This window comes from Fringilla coelebs, assembly GCF_963513975.1.
Source record: "Fringilla coelebs genome assembly, chromosome: 5".
Taxonomy (NCBI): Eukaryota; Metazoa; Chordata; class Aves; order Passeriformes; family Fringillidae; genus Fringilla; species Fringilla coelebs.
This window is the reverse complement of record NC_140033.1, coordinates 56,015,985-56,035,960: the sequence shown is the minus strand read 5'-3', so window position 1 is coordinate 56,035,960 and position 19,976 is coordinate 56,015,985. Positions and strand designations below refer to the sequence as shown.

General features: G+C 41.8%; 1 protein-coding gene across 3 annotated transcripts in view; it reads left to right on the top strand.

The window, feature by feature from the left end:
- The window catches only part of PARVB (parvin beta), a 51,012-nt gene extending 31,082 nt beyond the window's left edge, over positions 1–19,930 (top strand). For 2 of the 3 annotated variants that reach the window (XM_084206794.1, XM_084206795.1), the window contains exons 5-13: positions 402–542; positions 899–1,014; positions 6,203–6,261; positions 7,870–7,889; positions 9,071–9,132; positions 10,307–10,375; positions 11,288–11,389; positions 13,013–13,085; positions 16,893–19,930. In XM_084206794.1, the coding sequence (XP_084062920.1) occupies positions 402–542; positions 899–1,014; positions 6,203–6,261; positions 7,870–7,889; positions 9,071–9,132; positions 10,307–10,375; positions 11,288–11,389; positions 13,013–13,085; positions 16,893–16,969 (719 nt within the window). In that variant the 3' untranslated portion in view covers positions 16,970–19,930. The remainder of the gene's footprint in view (positions 1–401; positions 543–898; positions 1,015–6,202; positions 6,262–7,869; positions 7,890–9,070; positions 9,133–10,306; positions 10,376–11,287; positions 11,390–13,012; positions 13,086–16,892) is intronic. The other variant, XR_014616201.1, reaches the window with a different exon arrangement.
- The last annotated feature ends 46 nt before the right edge of the window (positions 19,931–19,976 follow it).

The following is a 19,976-nucleotide window of genomic DNA, read 5'->3' as shown; positions in this document are numbered from 1 at the left end:
TCCCATTTACTGTCCTAAACTAGCTTTAAAAAAGACCTTTACACCTGTTCAGATTCCTTGTGAGTAAAGGCTGTGTTGTGCCAAATGTTTTCCTGCAGTGAAAGAAATTGGGAGGTATAATGAATATTGCTGCTAGCTTGATGTCTAGGTGAAAGTTGTTACATATTTTGACACCTGATTGATGAGTGTGTTCAGCCAGACTTTACCAGTTTTGTCACATTTTTATTGAAGCTGACATACTTTGGTGAAAGTTTTACTTCCAGCTATTTTTCCTTCCAAGGAAAATAATTCTGTTAGAAAAGTTCTAGTGGACTCCACTGGTCTGCGCTTATTTCTACACAGTTTAATCTGGTTTTGCCTACCCTTTTTATTTATTTATTTTGCTTGTTTTTCAAATGCAGAAAAATTGGCTGACCGTAAACTGAATGTGGCAGAGGTGACACAATCTGAAATTGGTCAGAAGCAGAAGTTGCAGACGGTCTTGGAAGCTGTCCATGATTTACTCCGACCCCATGGCTGGACAATCAAGTGGAATGTTGACTGTAAGGACTTTTCTTGTATTTTCTGTCTCAGTAAGTGTGTTATCACTTAGGAAGTCTGCTAAGAACATTTTTCCCCAGTATCCTCCAGCGCTGTGAAAACCAAGCAGTTGGGTCTGTCTGTCTGTGATCAGAGAGGGTTGGGACTTGTAAGTTATGCTTAAAGGAAGGGCTGAATGTAGGCTTAGCTACTTGTGAAGTTACATTGTAGGCCTTACTAATTCAGATAAAAGAGGAAGAAGGATAAAAAGACTGTGTTGACCAAAAGCATTTTTCACTGCCTTTTCCCGCTAGAGCTGTTTGTTTAAAATAAAACCTCAGTGTCCTTTCACTTGCTTCATTTCCCTTGTTCCCTGCAGCCATCCATGGCAAGAATTTGATTTCCATCCTGCACCTTCTGGTGGCTTTGGCCATGCATTTCCGAGCTCCCATCCGGCTGCCTGAGCACGTGTCTGTGCAGGTGGTGGTTGTACGGGTGAGTACCAGCTCTGGGAGGAGCAGAGGGGATTCTGCAGGGCTGGGCTGCTCCCACCCATTGCCTCCCATCTCCTGTCATTCAGAAAATGGGTGTGAGTCCCACTTGGTTGGTGAGTCCCATGCTTGGGAATGCATTTTTGGGTTGCATGTGCTTAAATGAGACCCCGAGGACAGCCCATGCCTGGTGGGTTTGGGGCCACCCTTTGCTATTGCAATAGCAAGCTCAAAGCATGCAATGGGATTTTGTATAAGGGAGCATTTGGCTTGCAATTTCCGTCACTGGGGTGCAGTTGTTTTTGCCATGCAATTTTTGCAGAGAAGCCATTGAAACCTAAACAGCACAGGAAGGAGTTTCAGGACATAAAATCTCCCCAGTCTGGAATGCCTGTTAGCAGTGTTGTTTTTCCCCAATGACTTCATGTGCAGACTTAGACACGTTGTTTTCCTTGGCAGGCCTGATAGACTTTCATCATTTCTTTCAAAGTCCTGCGTTTTTGTTAGCTTTCCTTAGATATGGGGGAGAGATCTGACTTAAGGAACCCTGGCTGCTTCCCCCCTGCCCTAGATACTGCTCTGGTTATTCCTTTCTCTGCTTTGTGTCGACCTTTCCTTCTACAAAGGCTCTACTTCCAAGCATCTGTACCTCTTCTTTTTCCTTGCCTTCTAGCCCAGTGAAAGCTTCCCATGGGAACCCAGTTTTTCTCCCAGCTGCTGAATCCCAGGCAGACGTGTTCCAGCTGGCACTCTGCTCTGCAAGTGCCTGTTTGCTGTGGCACTCACTCTGCAAGTGCCATTTACTGTTCCAGCTGTGAGTTTTCTTTCAAGAACGAAGACGACAAAGTGATCCCATCCCAAGATGCAGGGTGGTTGATGAGATGAGCTTCATTTTGCTTTATATTTAAGTAATGGTGTTTTCCAGCCTGGATGCTCTAGACATGCAGGGTGTGATGTAAATGAGAAATTGATGGATGCTCCCTGGTTCATAATAAATGTGTGTATTATCTATAGGAGGTGATTTTGAATTACAGAACAGTGAGTTAGTTATAAAGTAACATGAATGTAAAAAGGAGGCTGATTTATTTTTAAATTTATTTTTAAATTTCTATTGTAGGTCTTGGAAAGATAAGGAGGAATCTATAAATATAAGCTGGTGAGCAGCTCTCTCACACTCTGATGTGAAAAACTTCCTTCTGCCCTGTACAGTGAAGTGTCTTCTCTAACTGCTAAGGCAGAAAAAAATATAAGGTAGAGAGATAAAGCCTCCCTTTCCTTGTCCTTAGTTCAAGCTTCAGAGCCATCCACCTCTACAGCAGAGGTGGAGATGCCTGTGGAGAAGGTTTTCACTTCTTTTCCTGTTGGAGGGATATAGAGGAGACTCCATCTGGTTCAGCAGAGTCCCTGGATCTAGAGACTAGATGACAGGATGACATAAAGGCTGACAAGAGACTAGGCAGGAGAGAGGGCAACACCTGTGTCCCCAAGGAGTCAGGTAAAGTGGGACTTAAGTCAAATCCTCGAGGTTCTTGCTCTTGGATCTAGAGCCTGGAGTCGTGGCATTGGGCATGGGCACAGCGGGCACTGTGCAAGAGGAGGCTTCTCTTAGCCCTTAACCCAGTGCTAGGAAAAGCTTGCAACTCTTAATCTTTTTTTATTTAAATGGCAAGCAAGGAGTGGTATGAAACAGAGCATGTTTGTTCTGGAAAAATAACCTTCTGCCTTCTAGTTTGGTAAACTGAATTTTTGTTGTTCAGCATCCATAATCTAGTCTAAAAATACATGCTGGTTCAGTAACACAGATCTCTTTAAATGGACTTTATTTAGCCTCTGTTCTTCCAATGACAAACAGAATGGTGATGAGGTGAATAGTGTTCCTAATCCAAACAAGAAAACCACTATTAAGATTATTGCCACTATTACCAATTTGTTTTGAAGTGATCTCTTGTTATATATCCCAACAATGAACAGGGTTTTCTTTCAAACTAGATCACAGTTTACATAAGGTGTCAACTGAGAGGTTTTCATTTAAATGCCTCTTTTTGCTTGGATATACATTTGAGGGGTAAATAAACAGTTTAAGTGACTTCTGTGCAAGTCTTTCAGAACTGACCCTGCAGCAAGAAAGCCATGCAAGATGCTGTGGGAGTATGGTGCAGGAACACACCCACACTGAAATTTGCAAAATTAGCTAAGTCTCATTTTCATGGGTGACTTTGATTATTTTTATCCACTTGTTGAGCTGTCTTCACACTGTGCAGATCCCTGAGGTGCTTCTTCCCCAAAAGGACTGTGCTTATACCATGAAAATAAAGTGGTTTAGCAAGTGACTTCTCAGCCAAGATGTGTGCGTTTCCACACCCATCCCAGAGCAATGCAGAACACCTTATGAGCTTGTGTCAGTGCTGTGGGCTCTTTTTTCCTCTTACTTTCAGTGTCCCACTCCACAAAGTGTGATAATATTATGACAGCACTGTGCTACATGGAAGGTGTTTATCCAGATCTCCACAGTTCCATGGTAATTCTGCTCTTCCATTAAGTCCTTCTCTTCCTTTAGCATCTTGAGGTGACAGACTGAGACTTTCTTAAGGTGTTGCATATGTTTTTTAATTAAAAATAATTTATTTCGAGTCTGAGAAATACCTGTAGCTCAGTCTGGGTCTGTCAAACAATGCAAACAATCCTTTTTTGGTCCTGCACTGTTAGTTTGCTCAGAAACCCACAAACATGTTGCAGATGACTTTCTGTTTTACCTTCCTTGGCAGGAAGGACCTTTAGCTGTCTTTCTATATTATGTGGAACAGCTACAAGACCAACCCAGCAGAAAAACATTTATCTTTTTATTATTTCATAATGGCCTCCATGGCACAGCCCCTCTCAAGAGCAGAGTTCCTGAAACAGTTACTTCCAAGTAACGTGAAAACCTTTTTGAAATCCACCTCCAGAATTCATTTTCTTGCTGGTGTCTTCATGTGAAATAGCAAACTGAGGAACCATGGCAATGTATGCCCAAGTTATTCAAGCAGGGTCCTGGCAGAGCAAGGGTTCAAGTGAGCCTTCTAGTTAAATTCTGTGAGAGCTACTCTAAGAGCTGAGTTAAGAGTCTAGGGTGATATACATGCTTTAATGCTGGTGTCACTCAACACATGCCTGTCATTCCAGCCTTCCCCAGTGAGGAAGGGAGGAGAGAAACTGTTGGTTTTGGTGGTGCTTCCAGTGAGGACTGAAAATACTGAGTTTTTCCAGCTGACTTGACTGCCTGCTATTCTAAATGTAAGCTTGCATGGTGAAGAAATACCCTAATTCAGGAAAACAAAAAAAGTTCTCAGAACTAAGTGGAAAAATTGTCCTTAAGGCTCACTGTATTGATTATTTTTGCAAAGCTCAGGAATTGTCATCTTTTATGCTTAGCTTGTGTCAGCCTCATTCTTAAAATTGCAGCATGTCCCACCTTGATGCTGCTGGGAGATCTGGGGTATTTTTGCAGTAATTCCCTTTTCGTGTGAGTTGCAGACTGAAAGGTCAGAGTCAAGGCAGGATGAAGAATAAATGTGTCTGGTGCCAGTGGTGGAAGAAATCAGTATTTTATTGAGGAATGACATTTGCTTTTGGATTGCAAGGTCAGGAGACCTAGGCTTGCTGTGAGAGAAGCATGCTGGGCTGCCTGGGAGGGGGAGCAGTGCTTCCTTTTCTACCAGCTGGGGAGCCAGTGCTGGAATCCATTCCTCTTTCTTATCAGGCACTTGGAGGCATTACTCATAAGTCATCACTTACTGAGGTTTTGTTCACAGGTTACACCATCTTCTCCCTGGGGTTCAGGGTGCCTGGAAGATCCTGAGTTAAAAAGCAGAGATGTGGTGGGATGGAATAAAGACAGCATTGTTTTGTATGCAGGAGATCACTGCCCTGTCAGATGCCTCCTCATTTTTCCACCCATGCTGTCATGTTGGCTTTCCCCCCAAAGCTCCTGGCGCCGTTCCCGTGGCTCCCTCGGGGGAGCAGGATGAGATAGGAGTGTGATAGGGAAGTGAGGGCTGTGAAGATGTGGCCAGCTGGCAGCACAAAGCCCAGGGCCCCAGCAGGCGTGGAGCTGTTACAGCTCCCCCCGTGCCTCCAGCCAGGCTCCCTCCCTTCCAGCAGCTCTGCCTGCCTTCATTTCTTCAGTAGGGAGTGGAGGGGCAGGAACTCCTCTTACAGGTTTTTAGATTTCAATTCTGACTTCACAAACTACTTCTGGGGAAGGATGTGTTTCTGCTCAAAGCTGTTCTCCCTAATAAATTCTTCCTTGAGGTTCAACTGAGATGGTAAAGATGTACAGAGCTTGTGCCTGTGGGGGTTGTTTCCCTCAACCCTCCCCTAAGTCATTCTGACAGACCTGGTTCCTAGATGGCTGCTGAGATTTGAGCTCATTCTGTCAGATTTTTGAGCACACAGAAGGGAGGAGAGAAATTCCTCCATTCAGGCATAGTTTTGAAAGGAACCCATGGAGATGCTTAGCGAGTTTTTTCACTCAGGTGAAAGCACTTCCACCCTCTGAGGTATTTTGAGACTGTCTCAACACATGCTATTTCTCTTGGGTAGAGACTCCTTATTCATGCAGAAAATTATGCCAAGGAGAGACAGCCTGGTATCAGGGAAGTGCTGTTCATTGTGAAATCATGAGCTGAGCTTTTTGTGTTCCCTGTGTTTCCTTGGAGGATGTGTGTGTCCCTGTCAGGTGTGTGGCAGTGGCCCCAGTGCCGTGCCTGTGCTAGGAGAGCTGTGCCAGCACTCTGGAGCCCTGGCCTGGGACCAGCCATCCATGTCCTTTGTGTCCCAGAAGAGCCAGGCTGCCAGATGTGCCAAGCTGCTGGTTGGCACCGTGACACGACCAGCTGCCCTGCAGGGATCTAAGGTGGGGCTGACAAACTCCAAATTGTATTCCAGACGTGATGCTGACGGTGGTCTGAGGAGGAGGATTGTCAGTGAGGCAGTTAGTTGCAAATACAGGTGCAAATACCCATTTCCCAAACATCCCTGTGGCTGTCAGCCTGATCAATGCCACTGTTCTGGGGGTGAATCCTCCTGTGTCGGCTGTTTCACCTCTGCCTCTGTGAAACTTGTGAATTCATCCAGTTCTGTCCTCTGGTGCTCTGCAAGGTGCTGAATGAGCCCTTGATGAGCTCCTTTGCTAATTCCATCTTCCTTTGCAGAAACGTGAAGGCCTCCTTCAGACCACTCATGTTTCAGAGGAGCTGACGACCACCACAGAGTAAGCACAAAACACTTCTGTTCAGGATGTGAGGCCGTTTTTTAGCATGAGAGAGGAGTTTAATCACCCTCCATCCTTGCTAAATTAATGAAATCCTTTCATGCGGTGCTTTTTTAACCACATGGAAATGACTTGGTCTCTGAAAATATGCTACAAGGGAGAAGTGTTCTCTGGAAATTCTTGTGTCTTAGAAGCTTTTAACTGAAAGTGACTTTTGTGAGCCTTTTTTCCCCCCCTGCCTGCTGGATGTAGCTCTGTATCTCTACTTTCTGCTTAGCGCTATTTTCTCTATTAACTGAAGGGCTAATGTAGATATTTTGGGGGAGAATTCATTTGAAAAAAGGCAATTCTTTGACCTAGCTCTCTAAACTGAAGCGGTGCAGTTAAAACTGTAAGGAGAGATGAGCTCAGCAAAAATAAATAAATAAATAAACCTCTTCCCTCTCCAGTTTTTGTACCAGCTTACTTTGCTGTATATTTTTACAGTCCTTTTTATAAGGAGAAGGCTAGACATACATTTTGGCTTCAACTGAAAGCTGAGGTTTTCCTTCACATGGCCTGAAGGCATCTTTTCTAAGAGGGGCTTACATGAGCCCTCCCTCAGTTTATCGGTGTATTGGCTCCCTGTAGAGTTGGCTTAGCTTCCCATGGCTTTGAAGATAAAATGAGGCACCATGTGGTGCTTAGTGGGGTAGATCTTTCAGATGGAAGCGCACAGAAATGAGATCATAACATCTCTGTGTGGACATTAAAGATCTCATAGTGGTTTTTATAGGATCAGAGCTCTGCCTCAGGTTTGTGGGCCAAAATTCTTCCCCTCTCCTGTGCCCTTGAACAATGCAGTGAGCTTGTGCTCTCCTCCAGATGTGGTTTGCAAGATGTGATCTGCAGGCTGGGGCTTGGACATTTTTTAGCAAAAAAGATGTTTGCAGATTTGTCTGTGTGTTTATATGTATATTTTATGGAGCTAATTGATATTACACAGTATTAGAAGGTTACTGCTTAATGTGTTGCATATCCAGACAGAAGTACACCTATGAAAAATGCAGTGATCAGCAGAATCCAGCATTCACTGAATACTTTCCAATTCCTCTGTGCAAATCAGGGCCTGATTCTCAGCTGATAAACATCTACATATGTCTGGTGATGTCACTGGCTATGTATGTATTTCATACATAGCAGTTTTATTTACATAATATTCACATAGAATGTGTTTTCTTCAGAGAAAACAGGTTAAAGTGAGATAGATGGCTTTGGTTCTTGTAAGCTGTGTGGTTTAGATTATATTTATGGAAATACACATACAAGCACTTTCAGTCATTCACCCTTCATCATAAAAAGTACAGATAAGAAGTCATAATTGTGTGCAAGATTTAACTAAGTATTTCCATTAATTTCAAATGGATTTCCCTGACTTCCCTGGCGCTCTGCTGGGGGCATTCCTGCAGCACATTGGGTCTGCTCTGTGATGTGCTCAGACTCCTGAACTTGCACAAGTTGTTGACCCTCTGCATATTGAAGGGCAACTCCTTTTAGGGCCATTCTCTTGTCTTCCCAAACTGATTATTCATTAACTGACTTCATGTTTTTGAATTCTCTGACTTGCAGAATGATGATGGGAAGATTTGGTAAGTAACAAACTTAAATCTGAATTTTTTTTTTCTGTTTGATCTGTGTCAGGCACAGAAATCTGGTAATTTTTTTCTTTGAGCAGACCAAGACAATGGGTTGAGCAATTCCATGAGGTTGGAATGTGTTGTGGGGGCAGGTTTTGTTACTCCATGCAGATGTGGAGCATAATGGGTAGGACCAGATCTAATTCCTTTGCGTGGAGAATCTTATCTCCTTTGTATTTTCTAGACTTTGAAGTTTAGGCCTCACCAACTGTATGTCTGGTCTTCTAAACAAAGCCCACTTCTTTTGCTGCTGCTGCCAAGAGATTTCCCTTTTTGCATTTATTTTTTAGTGGCATTAAGTCATTTCTCATTTTAAGATGTATGCTCCTGTAAAGGATGAAAGGAAGTAATTTATTTTCTTTATTTGCCCATTATAATATGTCAAAACTATAATTTCTCCTCTTGCAGCATATCTACATTAAATATTAATAAGGCACTGGAAAATGAGTAATGTCAGGGAGCTATAGGGGCTAAATAATGTACCTTCACATACTAAAGGAATTTAGATAATAAATATATTTATTTGACAGTAGAAAACTATTAAAATGTGTTCTGTAAATAAAAAGTATTTTATTTTATGAAAAAGCTGTTAAAAGCTATGTTGAAAACAGATTTGATTAGATATTGATAGTGCTTTGAAGGTAGAAACATAATTTAAATCTTTAAATTTAAATCAAAGCTTTATGTAGGCTTTGCTCTTCATACACTGCTGAATCAGAATTCAGTTGACTTCAGTTCTAGGCTTTACTGATGTCAGGGGTACTACCAGTAATTTTAAATTAACCAAATCAATATCTGAATTTGACACTGAATGTGGATGCAACCATAGCTGTTTAAGTTAGGATTGGGGTATAGTCATAATTTGTGTTTCATTTTAATTTTTCTTTCACCCACATATTTTGTGTAGCAATTTTGAATGGCAGAAAAGTGAAATCAGTGAATATGTTTATTTTCAGTTACCTCTAAAATTCCCCGGGCAGTTTGCTCTGGCATGTAGGGTGCTGACTTTTACTTTGGGTCTTTGTTACATGACTTTCTGAGGAGAAAAACCTTTAGGTTTTGGACAGGAAACCTGCTTTCCACACTTGTGCTGTTGGAGGTGATCTGATTTTAATTTTTTTCCCCCAAACCAGAGCGTGATGCCTTTGACACTCTTTTTGATCATGCACCAGACAAGCTCAGCGTAGTCAAAAAGGTAAAAACTAAAATTCCAGCTTTATTTTCCACATTGCATTTTATTTTTGTGCTTCTGGAAAGATATCAAGAAGCATCCAGCAAATAACAGAAGAGGAATTTGAAGTAGTGAAAGGGGTGTTTATCCCCAAGGATCACTGTGATGTTTTACAAACATTAAAATGTGTTTCACCCATAAAGAAGTTTGCTGAATATAAAGCTTTTACAAAAGAGCTGCTTTTGCCCAGGTGCTAAGCACTTATTCCTGTGGTCCCTTGGTTTGTCCTTAAAGGCTGAGCATCATTGCACAGCACGTCCATCCAGATGTATTTTTGGCCTGGCTTTGTGTTAGACAGAGCAGAGGGGTAATGTAGCTGTTTATCTCTCTCTGCCAGCTCTTGCTGCTTTGGGGGAATAAATAAGAGACTCCATGTAGTTCCATCAGATTGTTCCAGCCTGGCTGTTAAGCTGCTTATTAGGAGAGCAGTATGTGAAGATCAGTGTTGTAAATTGTCCCTTCCCCTTGTGTGAAATAAAGGATGTGTGCTTTTAAAATAATGCTTTGAAGTCTCAGGAAGATTTTTATCTTTCCAGCCTGAAATGTCTTTTCTAAAAGTCCTTTTAAGTGGATAAGGAATTAACCCTTTCCACACAATAAAAGTGGTAACACTCTGCTCCGTGTCCCTTCTGTAAGTGGTGGAAGTGAGCTGACAGATCTGTGCTTCAATCCATTAGCACAGGTCTTGTTTGTGATGGCAGGATTTGCATCTGGAATAGAAATCCCAGACCAGGGCTGCATGCTGGCTGTAATCCACGTGCTGGCTGCACACATCCCTCCAGGAACAGAGTTGTGTGCACACCACTCTGCTGTTGGCACCTTCAAGAACCTGAAAAAAATAGTGGGGACAGTAAATGCACCTATTGCTCACTTCATCTTCAGGCACCGAGGTCATCACATTTTCCCAGGCCATTAAAGTTTGCCTGATTTGCTGGGAGAGCTGCATGTAACAGCACCATCTGCTGAGTTCTGGCATCTGGTGCAAACAAATAAGTCCTGTGTACTTATTTGTGCAAAAGCAGGCAGCAAACATGCCTATGGTGTTTTGAAAAATGTCTTTAAAGGTTATGTTAACCCTTTCACATCAGCACTGAGTGTAGTGTCTGACATCACTGTTTCTGCTGGTTTTTTTTAATAGTCTCTGATCACTTTTGTGAACAAACACTTGAATAAACTGAATTTGGAAGTAACAGAGTTGGAAACCCAGGTAGGAGGCTTTGTCTTCTTTGATGTAATCTGTGTAAATTGCAAATTTTCAGACATGGCTTGGCTAAGCAGAAGCAGATCTTCTTTCCGGAGTTTACTGAGCCGGAGAGATGGTTATCTTATTGTCTCAGCAAAATGATAAACACGTATCCAATGATATCCAGAGAATTATACCAGGAGTATGGGTAATTCATTTGAGCCTGGCTTGCTGTAATACCAGTCATTCATTCACTGCTATTTTACAGCTTGGCTGAAATAAATGGGCAACTGGATCTGATCTGTCACAAGAAATTGTTGCCTTAGCCATACCCAAGAATATATTTTTTAGAGGATGTCACATGTGCCATATCATGATCACAAGTGGGAAGTCTTAGAACTGGATAACATTATCCCCTTTAGCCAGGCAGTGGCCATCTGGTCTGGTAGGAACACTGAATAGGGTGGCTGAAAATACGTGGGATTTTATTTAGTGTTTTCTGCAACCGTAAACAATCTGTTTTGACTTGGGGGAAAAAAAATTCTTTTATTGAATTCAACTTCCTACCTGTGACAGGGGAGACTTATTTTCAAGTTTTGATTAAGGGCAAAGATTTGAATGTCTAACACACACAACTTAAGAGGGATTGTGGTTGAAATTTTCCTGATACTGTAGCAGTGGGACTGGGGGTGTATAATGTGCCCCAGGAAGTTTGGGGTTTTTTAACTACTGCTGTGAAGTTGGCAGGATTCCTCAAGCAAATTAAATGAACATGAGGAAAGCAAGAAAAGACTCCTGAACCATCTCACACTTCTGTGCTAGCAAAAAAAAAAGGAAAAAAAAAATCAAGGTACATAATTTGGGCCAAGCATTCTTTCTTCTTGTTTATGAATGCTGATTTGCAAACAGATGCTTTCTCCTCATATTTGTCTTTAGTTTGCAGATGGTGTTTACTTGGTTTTGCTCATGGGTCTCCTTGAGGACTATTTTGTTCCTCTTCACAACTTCTACTTAACACCTGAAAGTTTTGATCAAAAGGTGGGTAGAAACTTGAGGTTATGCTCTTTCTGCATTATTATCACATTTTTTTTCCAATTGTTTTATCTTTTCTCCTTGTGCAAAGTGAAAGAGAAGCTGGTACATTTTCTTCTGGAGATGTAGCAAAGAGGCTGTGGCACTTGATGGTTAAAACCACTAAAAATTATGAAATGAAGGGGTAAATTCCTCATAGTTAAGGAAGAAAGGTACTCTGTTCCTGGCATCAGACAACACATAAAGCTTACAAATATCCAGGGTGAATAAATTCAATAATGAATGCTTGTACTGTGTAGTACTTTGCATAACCAGAGTAATTTTTTAGATTGTAGTACTCCCTGAAGCATTCTTGTGTGTAGGTCTTTTGCTCTCAGCCCCACACTTCTCCATTGTCCTGTGTCCCTCCTTGTGCTCACAATGAGAAAAGTGTTTAGGCTGTGTTTTAATGTGACAATCAAAAGTTTGCCTCTGTCTGCAGTTGTTCCCAGACCTGCACATGCATCTCTGTATATTTGGTGATGGTGTATCAGCATGCCCTGAGCCTGGTCCTGCTGCAGTCCTGCAGGTGCCTTCTGCTTTTCATTCTGCCAGCTTCTGCAGGGCAGAGGACAGGTTTTGTGTTGGCTGAGCTGCAGCAGGAGGGGGCTAGGTCAAAACTGGAAACATTGGCTAAAGTTTAAAGATGGAATGCTTTGTGAGTGCTGTTTAAAGTGGGGTTTTCATAATGGCTCCTGCACACATTGCTGCTGTCAGCCCCTCAGCAAAGGTGCATCTCTGGGAAGGATGGTTCTCTACTACATCTCACACATCCCATTTTGCTTTCTCTTGCTTCTTTGTCCCATTATTTTCAGTTTTTGCTCTTGTAGAAATGCAGGGTGCTGAGTTGCAGCCAGCATCTGTTTGTTTACAATTTTATCATTAATGGTTGGAATTCATAAAGATTACCCAGTATTCCAGAAGTTACAGTATTCCAGCTTTTGTGTGGAGACTTAGCCTTGAGGAATGGGGATTTGTAAATTGAAGAAGGAGAGGTAGGCTCTGTGTTTTGGGGGGAAAAGAATACCGTGTTGAAAGTGATTGGTTTTGTCACAATGAATGAGGAGGAACTGCAGCAGGTAAAAGAGATTATTAATAAAGTCCTGAGTAGTAATCTGTGTCTCTCCAGAACTGTCATGTGCAGTGACAAAACTGCACAGAATTCATAATGTTAATTACCTTGCCTAAACTTCAGTAAGCGTTGACAAGAAATCTGCTATGCAGATCTCTTTAAATTGTAATTTTTGTTCCTCAAAGGAGAGATTAAATGAAGACACCTACCTTCTTTCATTTTCCCTTTTTGTCCATTTTCTTTCCTCTGAATTTGTGCTCCTGTGTGATCTCTGGGGGCTTGTTCAGAAACTCTTTGTGTACAGTTGTACTTAGCTTACTTTGCAGATTCTCTGCACAGCTTGCCCAGGAACTGCTATCACCAAGCACTTCATGGTCTGCTATGCTTAATCATGTAAATGTTTAATATTGATTTAAATAAAATTATCAAGTACAGAGAGAATAAAGTATCTAAAAAAATTTTATTGAAGGCTTTTGATGCCTATATAACTCTGAGATTGTAAACCCTTTGTCTTTCAGGTGCACAATGTTTCTTTTGCTTTTGAGCTGATGCAAGATGGAGGCCTGAAGAAGCCAAAAGCTCGCCCTGAAGGTATGGACGTGCCACTGTGGCTTTAAATTGTGTACAAAGTCATCAAGCAGGTGTATTTCAAGTGCAATTCCATTCAAAGTAGCATCAGTACCACAAGGTGGAGCTGTGAATGGGCCCCTTGAGGGTTTTCCAAAGGATTTGCTGTCTTTTCCTGGGGTATATCCTGCCCGTGCTTCTTGTCTGGAGCAGATTCACTGAGGTGTCCAAGTGGAGCTTTAGTGAGTCATTCAAGAGCTGTTCTGTGCTACATGATCAATTCAGCTGGTGTTTGCAATAACAATCCAAGCAGAAAGCTTTTCATGGTCTAATTCTTGTGATTCTTGCAGCTGGTGTTACTCTGGACTCCTGAGATTGGATTTTAGTGACATATAACTGGAAGGCTTTAGGGTTTTTTTTTTAGGAGAACCAGTAGAAAACAATCTTCTTGATTTATGTGGATGAAGGGGTCAGAACTAAAAAGTGTAAAACCCAGGTTTCCCCTTTAAGTCTCTGAACTTTTAAATTAATTATTAATGAGGTCTGCATTGTTCCTTGCACTAGGGATAAAAAGAGGAATTAAAACTTTATGACTGCTAAATGAGCAATTTTTATTCCTGATGTTACAGACCATGTATGTTACAAGCTTCTGCATAACAATGGAAAATAAGGACCCCTCAAGAAACATTTGTTCTGACTTAAAATGAGAAAAAGTGGTGATAGTAAATTGATTAACAAAACAGAGGAGATGGTTGTAGAGGGGGGAAAAGGCAAAAGACAGTATTAAATGGCTTATACATGCTGTCAGTACATTGTTGTAAACTGGGGGATGAAAAGTGCTCCTGAAAATGCTGAAAAGAATGATGAAAACCAGAAGAGGTTACCTTTTCATAAGGCTTTCCTACATTCCCATGCTGTCATGAATGGTAAAACACTATAGCGGATCTTGCTTGTGGAGATTCAATACAGAGCAAAATATGCTTTTAAGTGTTTTACTGATTGAAAATGTAATTAATATAAGCTGGAGAGCCAAATTAGCTCGTACAACATTCCTTTTTTGCTTTTTGCTGCTGCAGGATGTACCATCTCTTGTGTTTTCCTTCCTCTTCTCTGTGTGTGGCCATTCCTGGCAGCAGTTCCCAGCTGCTGGAGTGAGTGTGTTCGTGTGGTATCTGTGAAACTGACTGTGGCTCCTGAAAAACTGCTCCCTTGGAGAGGACAGTCACAGCCTGGGAATGGCTTGTCACCGTAGTGTCATTTGTAAGATCTTGCCATGTATTGCAATATGTGTTTCACAGAACAGTAATTCATTTTGACAGAGAATCTGAAGTTCTGCCAAAGAATTCTGTGTATAATTGTGCTCTGTTAATGCCACACTCTGATCCATTGTTTGGTCATCAATAGGCTGGGAAGCCTGTCAGGTGGATCACGCCCTTTAGCATGAATTGGGTAGTAAATTCCTCTTGGATTAGAATAATAGAATTGGAAAAGACCTCTAACACCACTGAGTTCAAGCATTAACCCAGAACCATCGTGTTCACCACTAAGCCACATCCCCAAGTGCCACATCTACACAGCTTCTAAATTCCTCCAGGGATGGGGACTGCACCACTTCCCTGGGCAGCCTGTTTTGATGCTTGACAGCCCCTTTTGCTGAAGAAATTTTCCCAATACATAGTTGGGGATTCCTGCCCTGATACAACTTGAGGCCATTTCCTCTCATCCTGTCCCTGTTCCCTGGGAGCAGAGCCCAATCCCCCCCAGCTGTTCCCTCCTGTCAGGGAGTTGTGCAGAGCCAGAAGGTTCCCCCTGAGCCTCCTTTTCTCCAGGCTGAGCCCCCCCAGCTCCCTCAGCCCCTCCTGCTGCTCCAGCCCCTTCCCCAGCTCCGTTCCCTTCTCTGGACACGCTCCATGCCTGTTCTGATGTGAGATTCCCAAAACTGCCCCCAGGATTTGAGGTGGTTGGCCTGGCTGTCCAACCAGTTCAATTCCTTGTAGGATTTAAGGAAAAACATTGTCTAGATCACAACATCATTTTTACCCCTATAGCCCATGCTTTCTGCAGTGCTTGCAAGAAATAGGTCTTGTTAAATCTTGTAGTGTGTCTGTGTACAGGTGTAAACAAAACCAGGACCATACAGGTCATCTCCTCTTCTCTATTCTTCCAGCTAAATTCAGTGGATTGGGCCAGCAGCAGAACTTGGTGCTGAGTTATTGCAGCAGAACCCTTGTTGTGCTGGATTAATTTAGTATCCTCTAAATGAGGTCGTTATGGACTGTGAGAGTTTTAAATTAATGGAATATTTTAAAGTAATTTTAGAGTGTATGGCCACTTTCAGTTAACATTTTATTAGTTGTTGCTGTTGGTAATGTTATAGCTGTGCATATTTTATCTTATTATAGGAAGCATGAGGCTGAGATATGTTTATTCTTGGAAATACCTGTTAGACACTGATCAGTAAGGAACACTGCTGCTGCCCACACAGGCAGGATGCACTGCACACTCGGTAGTCTAATGCAGCAGCCAAAGACATAACAAGGTCTGAAAGTTAGGAAAATGGTAGACTGGAATTACAGTATAACTTTTGCAGCAGTGGTTATTAACCACTGGTCTGGATTGTCAAGGAATGGAAATGGAATTTTCACCACTGGAAGATAGAAAAAAAGAAAAATAAGAAAACATTCAGTGTTAAGCTTGTGTTTTAATTTGGGTTGGCTTGTTTTAATTTGGGTATCAACTTTCTAGGATACCTGGAAAAATGGGAAGTTTTGTATTTCAGTTTTCCCAATAGGACATTTCTTTTTCCAGGATGCATGACTTCACAGCAATTAGGATCTTTCTTTGGGGCAGGAGAAGATTCTTCTGCAAATGTGAACTGAAAATCATAAATGAAATGTGTAAAATAATACAGGCAAAAAGGGTAGAAAGAATATTTGAGAGATTATTGAAAATACCAGATGAAGTGTAGGGGTTAGAGTGGTATCTAGTGTGGGGGGGGGGGGGGAGGGTGGAGAGGTCCTGAGTCTTCAGAGCAGACAGTGGGGGGGTTTCCCTTGGACCTCACATTAATTGTGCTTGGTCTGTTAACAGTTTGCTGTCTTCCTAGGACTTGTGATGATTTTTAAATTATCTGTTCTTCCACACTTCTGCTTCCATATATATTGGTCACTGTGTATTTTTTGCTGCTTCGTATTCATTTCTGACATGTTATATCCAAACTTTTTTTCTACCTCTTCTGCCTTCTCTGTCCTGTGCCTCCCCCCAGAATCCCTGCATTCTTGGCATTTTATTGTAGTATAGGTGGAGAGGTGCTAACAGGAAAGCTTTTTCTTGAGAGCTGTTCCTGACCTGTTCCCTGGCTGAGCGTGATAAGAGGGGTTATTAAATAATAAATGCTTGGAGTCTGCTAAGGATTCAGTCTTTGTTAATTCATGGACCATATCATTGCAGAGCTGTGGATGTGGTTCAGTACCTCAGGAGGTGTGTGACTGCTTGTTAACTGTTTCTGTGTCCTGGGAAGTCATCAGGAGTATTTCCCAAAGCCTTTATCCCAGCTCTCTGACAGAAGCAGACTTTCTCTGTAGCCACTTGTACCTGGGGAAGGGAATTACCTTCCTGTTTCCCAGAGAGAAGTTACCTGTGACTGTAGGATTGTAAAGCTGTTTTGAAGCAAATTGTGCAGGCCATTTAAAAGGCTTGGGGAGATCAGAACTCTGTGGATTTTTTTAATTCACAATTCCATCAGCTCAGAGAAGTGGGGACTTCTGTTCCTGTTAGGACAAATGAGGGAAAACACAATGCAAATTAAGGATTTCTCCTTTTCTTCCACAGATGTTGTCAACTTGGACCTGAAGTCTACCCTCAGGGTTCTGTACAACCTTTTCACCAAGTACAAGAACGTTGAGTGATCCTGGAAGCTGCTGAGGTCTCTTCATCCTTCAACCTCCCCAGGCAGAAGTTACAATAAACACGCCCTCTGCATGCTCCCATTGTGCCTTATGCTATGTACTTCATGCATTCTTCCTACAGCTGATGTGTTCTCTCTGTAGCTGTTTGTAAGACAATCCCACTAAAAATGATGCATGTGTATCCTCTAGGTCACTTGAAAATGTGTAGGTATTTCACACTTTTGCCAAACGGATCTGTTGTTTGCTATAAGCCACAAATGTTCTTTTGAGAAAGGAAATATACCACTAACTATTTTAATAAGCAGGGAAAATATGGGACTTTCCTCATGGCTCAAGATTCTTTGCTTCTGCAGAAGACTCTCTTTTGCATACTCCCTGGTTGCAAGTGGCATTTCATGATTTTCCAGGCTTAGAGTGTTAGCAATAGAAAATCACCTTTGGAATTTATTTAGAAGCTGAGCCTTTTCTATTAAATAAGGGTTTGTGTGTTCTGTTGGGTGGGTTGGCTGAGGGGAATTACAGGCCCTGTTTGAAGCTAATGGCAAAAGCTTCAGTTTTTGTGTTCACCTCTTTCTGCTCAGTGTTGCTTTCATTCAGTGTTTACACAGAATAAGTCTTGCAACGGGATGACCAACTAATCTTTTGGTGTCTATTTTTTATTTAATATCTTTTCTAGGAGAAATTTTGGTTGCTAGGGCCACTGTCACCTGTTGGGCAGCTTCAGTCAGGCTGGTCCAGAGCTGGTCACACAGGCACAGGCTGGATTAGTGCATTTTTCCCTGTCCTCCCTGAAACTAACAGAGGGAATGTGCTGGAACAGGAGCCATCTGAGTGGTTTTTTGAGGAGAGCCTTGTGGAGGAAATGGGATTGGCATTTCCAGAGTAAATTATATGTGCAATATGCATTCAATATCACCCCTTTCCTTTGAGCACAGAGAGGAGAGATTTGATTGCTGCTTTTATGTATCACAGTGGCAACTTTTGTTTCATGGGCATCCATTCCTTTGGCTGAAGCACTAGGCAGAGTGCCCTGAAGGAGAGCAGGTGCAATTGCTCTGCTCCGTGGGCTCACTTGAGTCCTGTTGTAAGTCGGCATCTTCTTTCCCTAAATATCTTTTTTTTTACACCAAACATTATTTGCCTTTGAGCTCAGATTCAAGAGGAAACATGCTATTTGAACGGTATAATTTTACAATTGGGATTTTGTCCTTCCTTTTTCAAATAGTTTTTCATCTCAGAGGGAGAGAAATGAGCTTCTGCTTCTTTGCTTTGTATTTTCGGGTTCTGAGTTCTAGTATTTGGATTACTTGGATCACCTCTCCTCACACCTCTTAAAAAAAAAAAAAGAAAGATGGAAGGAAGTTGCCCTTTTTTTGCATGAAAAATTTAGATCTCCTCTGCTCTGCAAGGCTCTCCTGAGGAATCTCTGCATGCCTGTGCTTTAGGAAGGAGCTGACCTCTCAGTGTTTATACTGAGCCTGAAACAAGGATGTGCAGTTCAGATGGGGCCACTAAACTGCACCACAGCACCAACAGAGGAGAATTGCACCAGGAGAGGTGCTAAGGCCTGGTGGACAGCTCTCCTGACAGGTGAAGGAAATTGGTCTAACTTTTGTGCTGAGAAATAAAGGAAAGAAAGAGGCTGAAAGGTCACTGAGCTGAAAGGTCTCTCAAACTTTTAGTTTAATGCAGGGTTATTTGCGGGAAGCAAGTCTGTTAAAGAGTTGTTATTCCATCCTCCTTCCTTCAGGTGATGTGGAGGTGCTAGCTCTGTTTATATTCTCTGAGTTGCTGGGAAAGACCTCCAGAGAGTGTAGTTTTTGAAATTGTTAGCAGTATTAATATCAAAAGCAAACAGAAGATAAAAAGAAGAGATGGGTGAGGGTGATTTGGCTTTAGAAAGGGGGATGGTTGTTTCTGAGCTGGGATCATAGAGCTGGCATCTTCAGGGCCATAAGCAGAGGTGAGCAGGTTATGACAGGTTATAAAAGAGTGTCTGTTTTGTTGAATTCTGTGTTTCTGGTCCCCTTAGCATTCCTTCTGTTAATATCCCTGTCAGCCAGGACTGCTCCTGGATCAGGAGTCACAGCCTGTTCTGTTGTGGTCTTGTTTGTTGGTAGATGTTGCACAGGGAAAATACTTGTTTCATTCCTTGGCTCCTGGCTGTCTGGCCAGCTCACTGTTCTGTAGACACTGTATTTATTGTTAACCAGATTTGTGAGCAGGGCAGATTGAACTGAAGTGTGGCTTCATCCCAGTGAGCCCAGTTTCCAAGAGGAGCCATGTAGGTAAAGCTTCTCTGAACACCTGCTTTTGTCATGCCTTTCTGTGACACATGCACCATAATTCTTTGCCTCTCAGAAAGCTGAGTCAGTGTTAAAGATGTTATTCATGATATCTTTGTGTTACTGGGGTTTTACATATGGGTACCAGTCTGAATCCTTTTGAGTTCATTTGGAATGCTGAATGCTCTGCAGCATTAAAGCTCCCACATTTGTAAGTACTTAATGAATGTCTGTTTTTTCCAGTCCATACAACTTGACTTTTAGGTGCATTTACTTGACACACTCAGTTACAGTGAGATGTATTACCACTGAAAAAGCTCAGATAGTTCTCAGCTGCATTCTATTTTTCAAGATGAAAAATGGACAGTGGCAGATTTTTTAAATCAATTTAAACCATATAGGATTTCTAACTCCTCTTCCCTACACCCCAGTACTTGCAGTATTAATGTGTTTTTTAAGAGTCTTTTCTACTGTTTTTAACAGTGTTTACTCTGGATTTCTAACTACTAAAAACCAGCCTTGCAGATAAAATTCTGGACTTCTCATATGTTGGAGACGTCCATCTTAGTGATAAGAGTTGTGTACTGTAAGCAAGTTACAATGCAATGCTATGTTTGCTAAAATTCACAGCAGGAATGTTTATGCATGGTTTTTGACAGTTGTACTATTTATTCAAATAAACAAATAATGATCACTATGTTTTCTACTTTTTTTTTAATTCT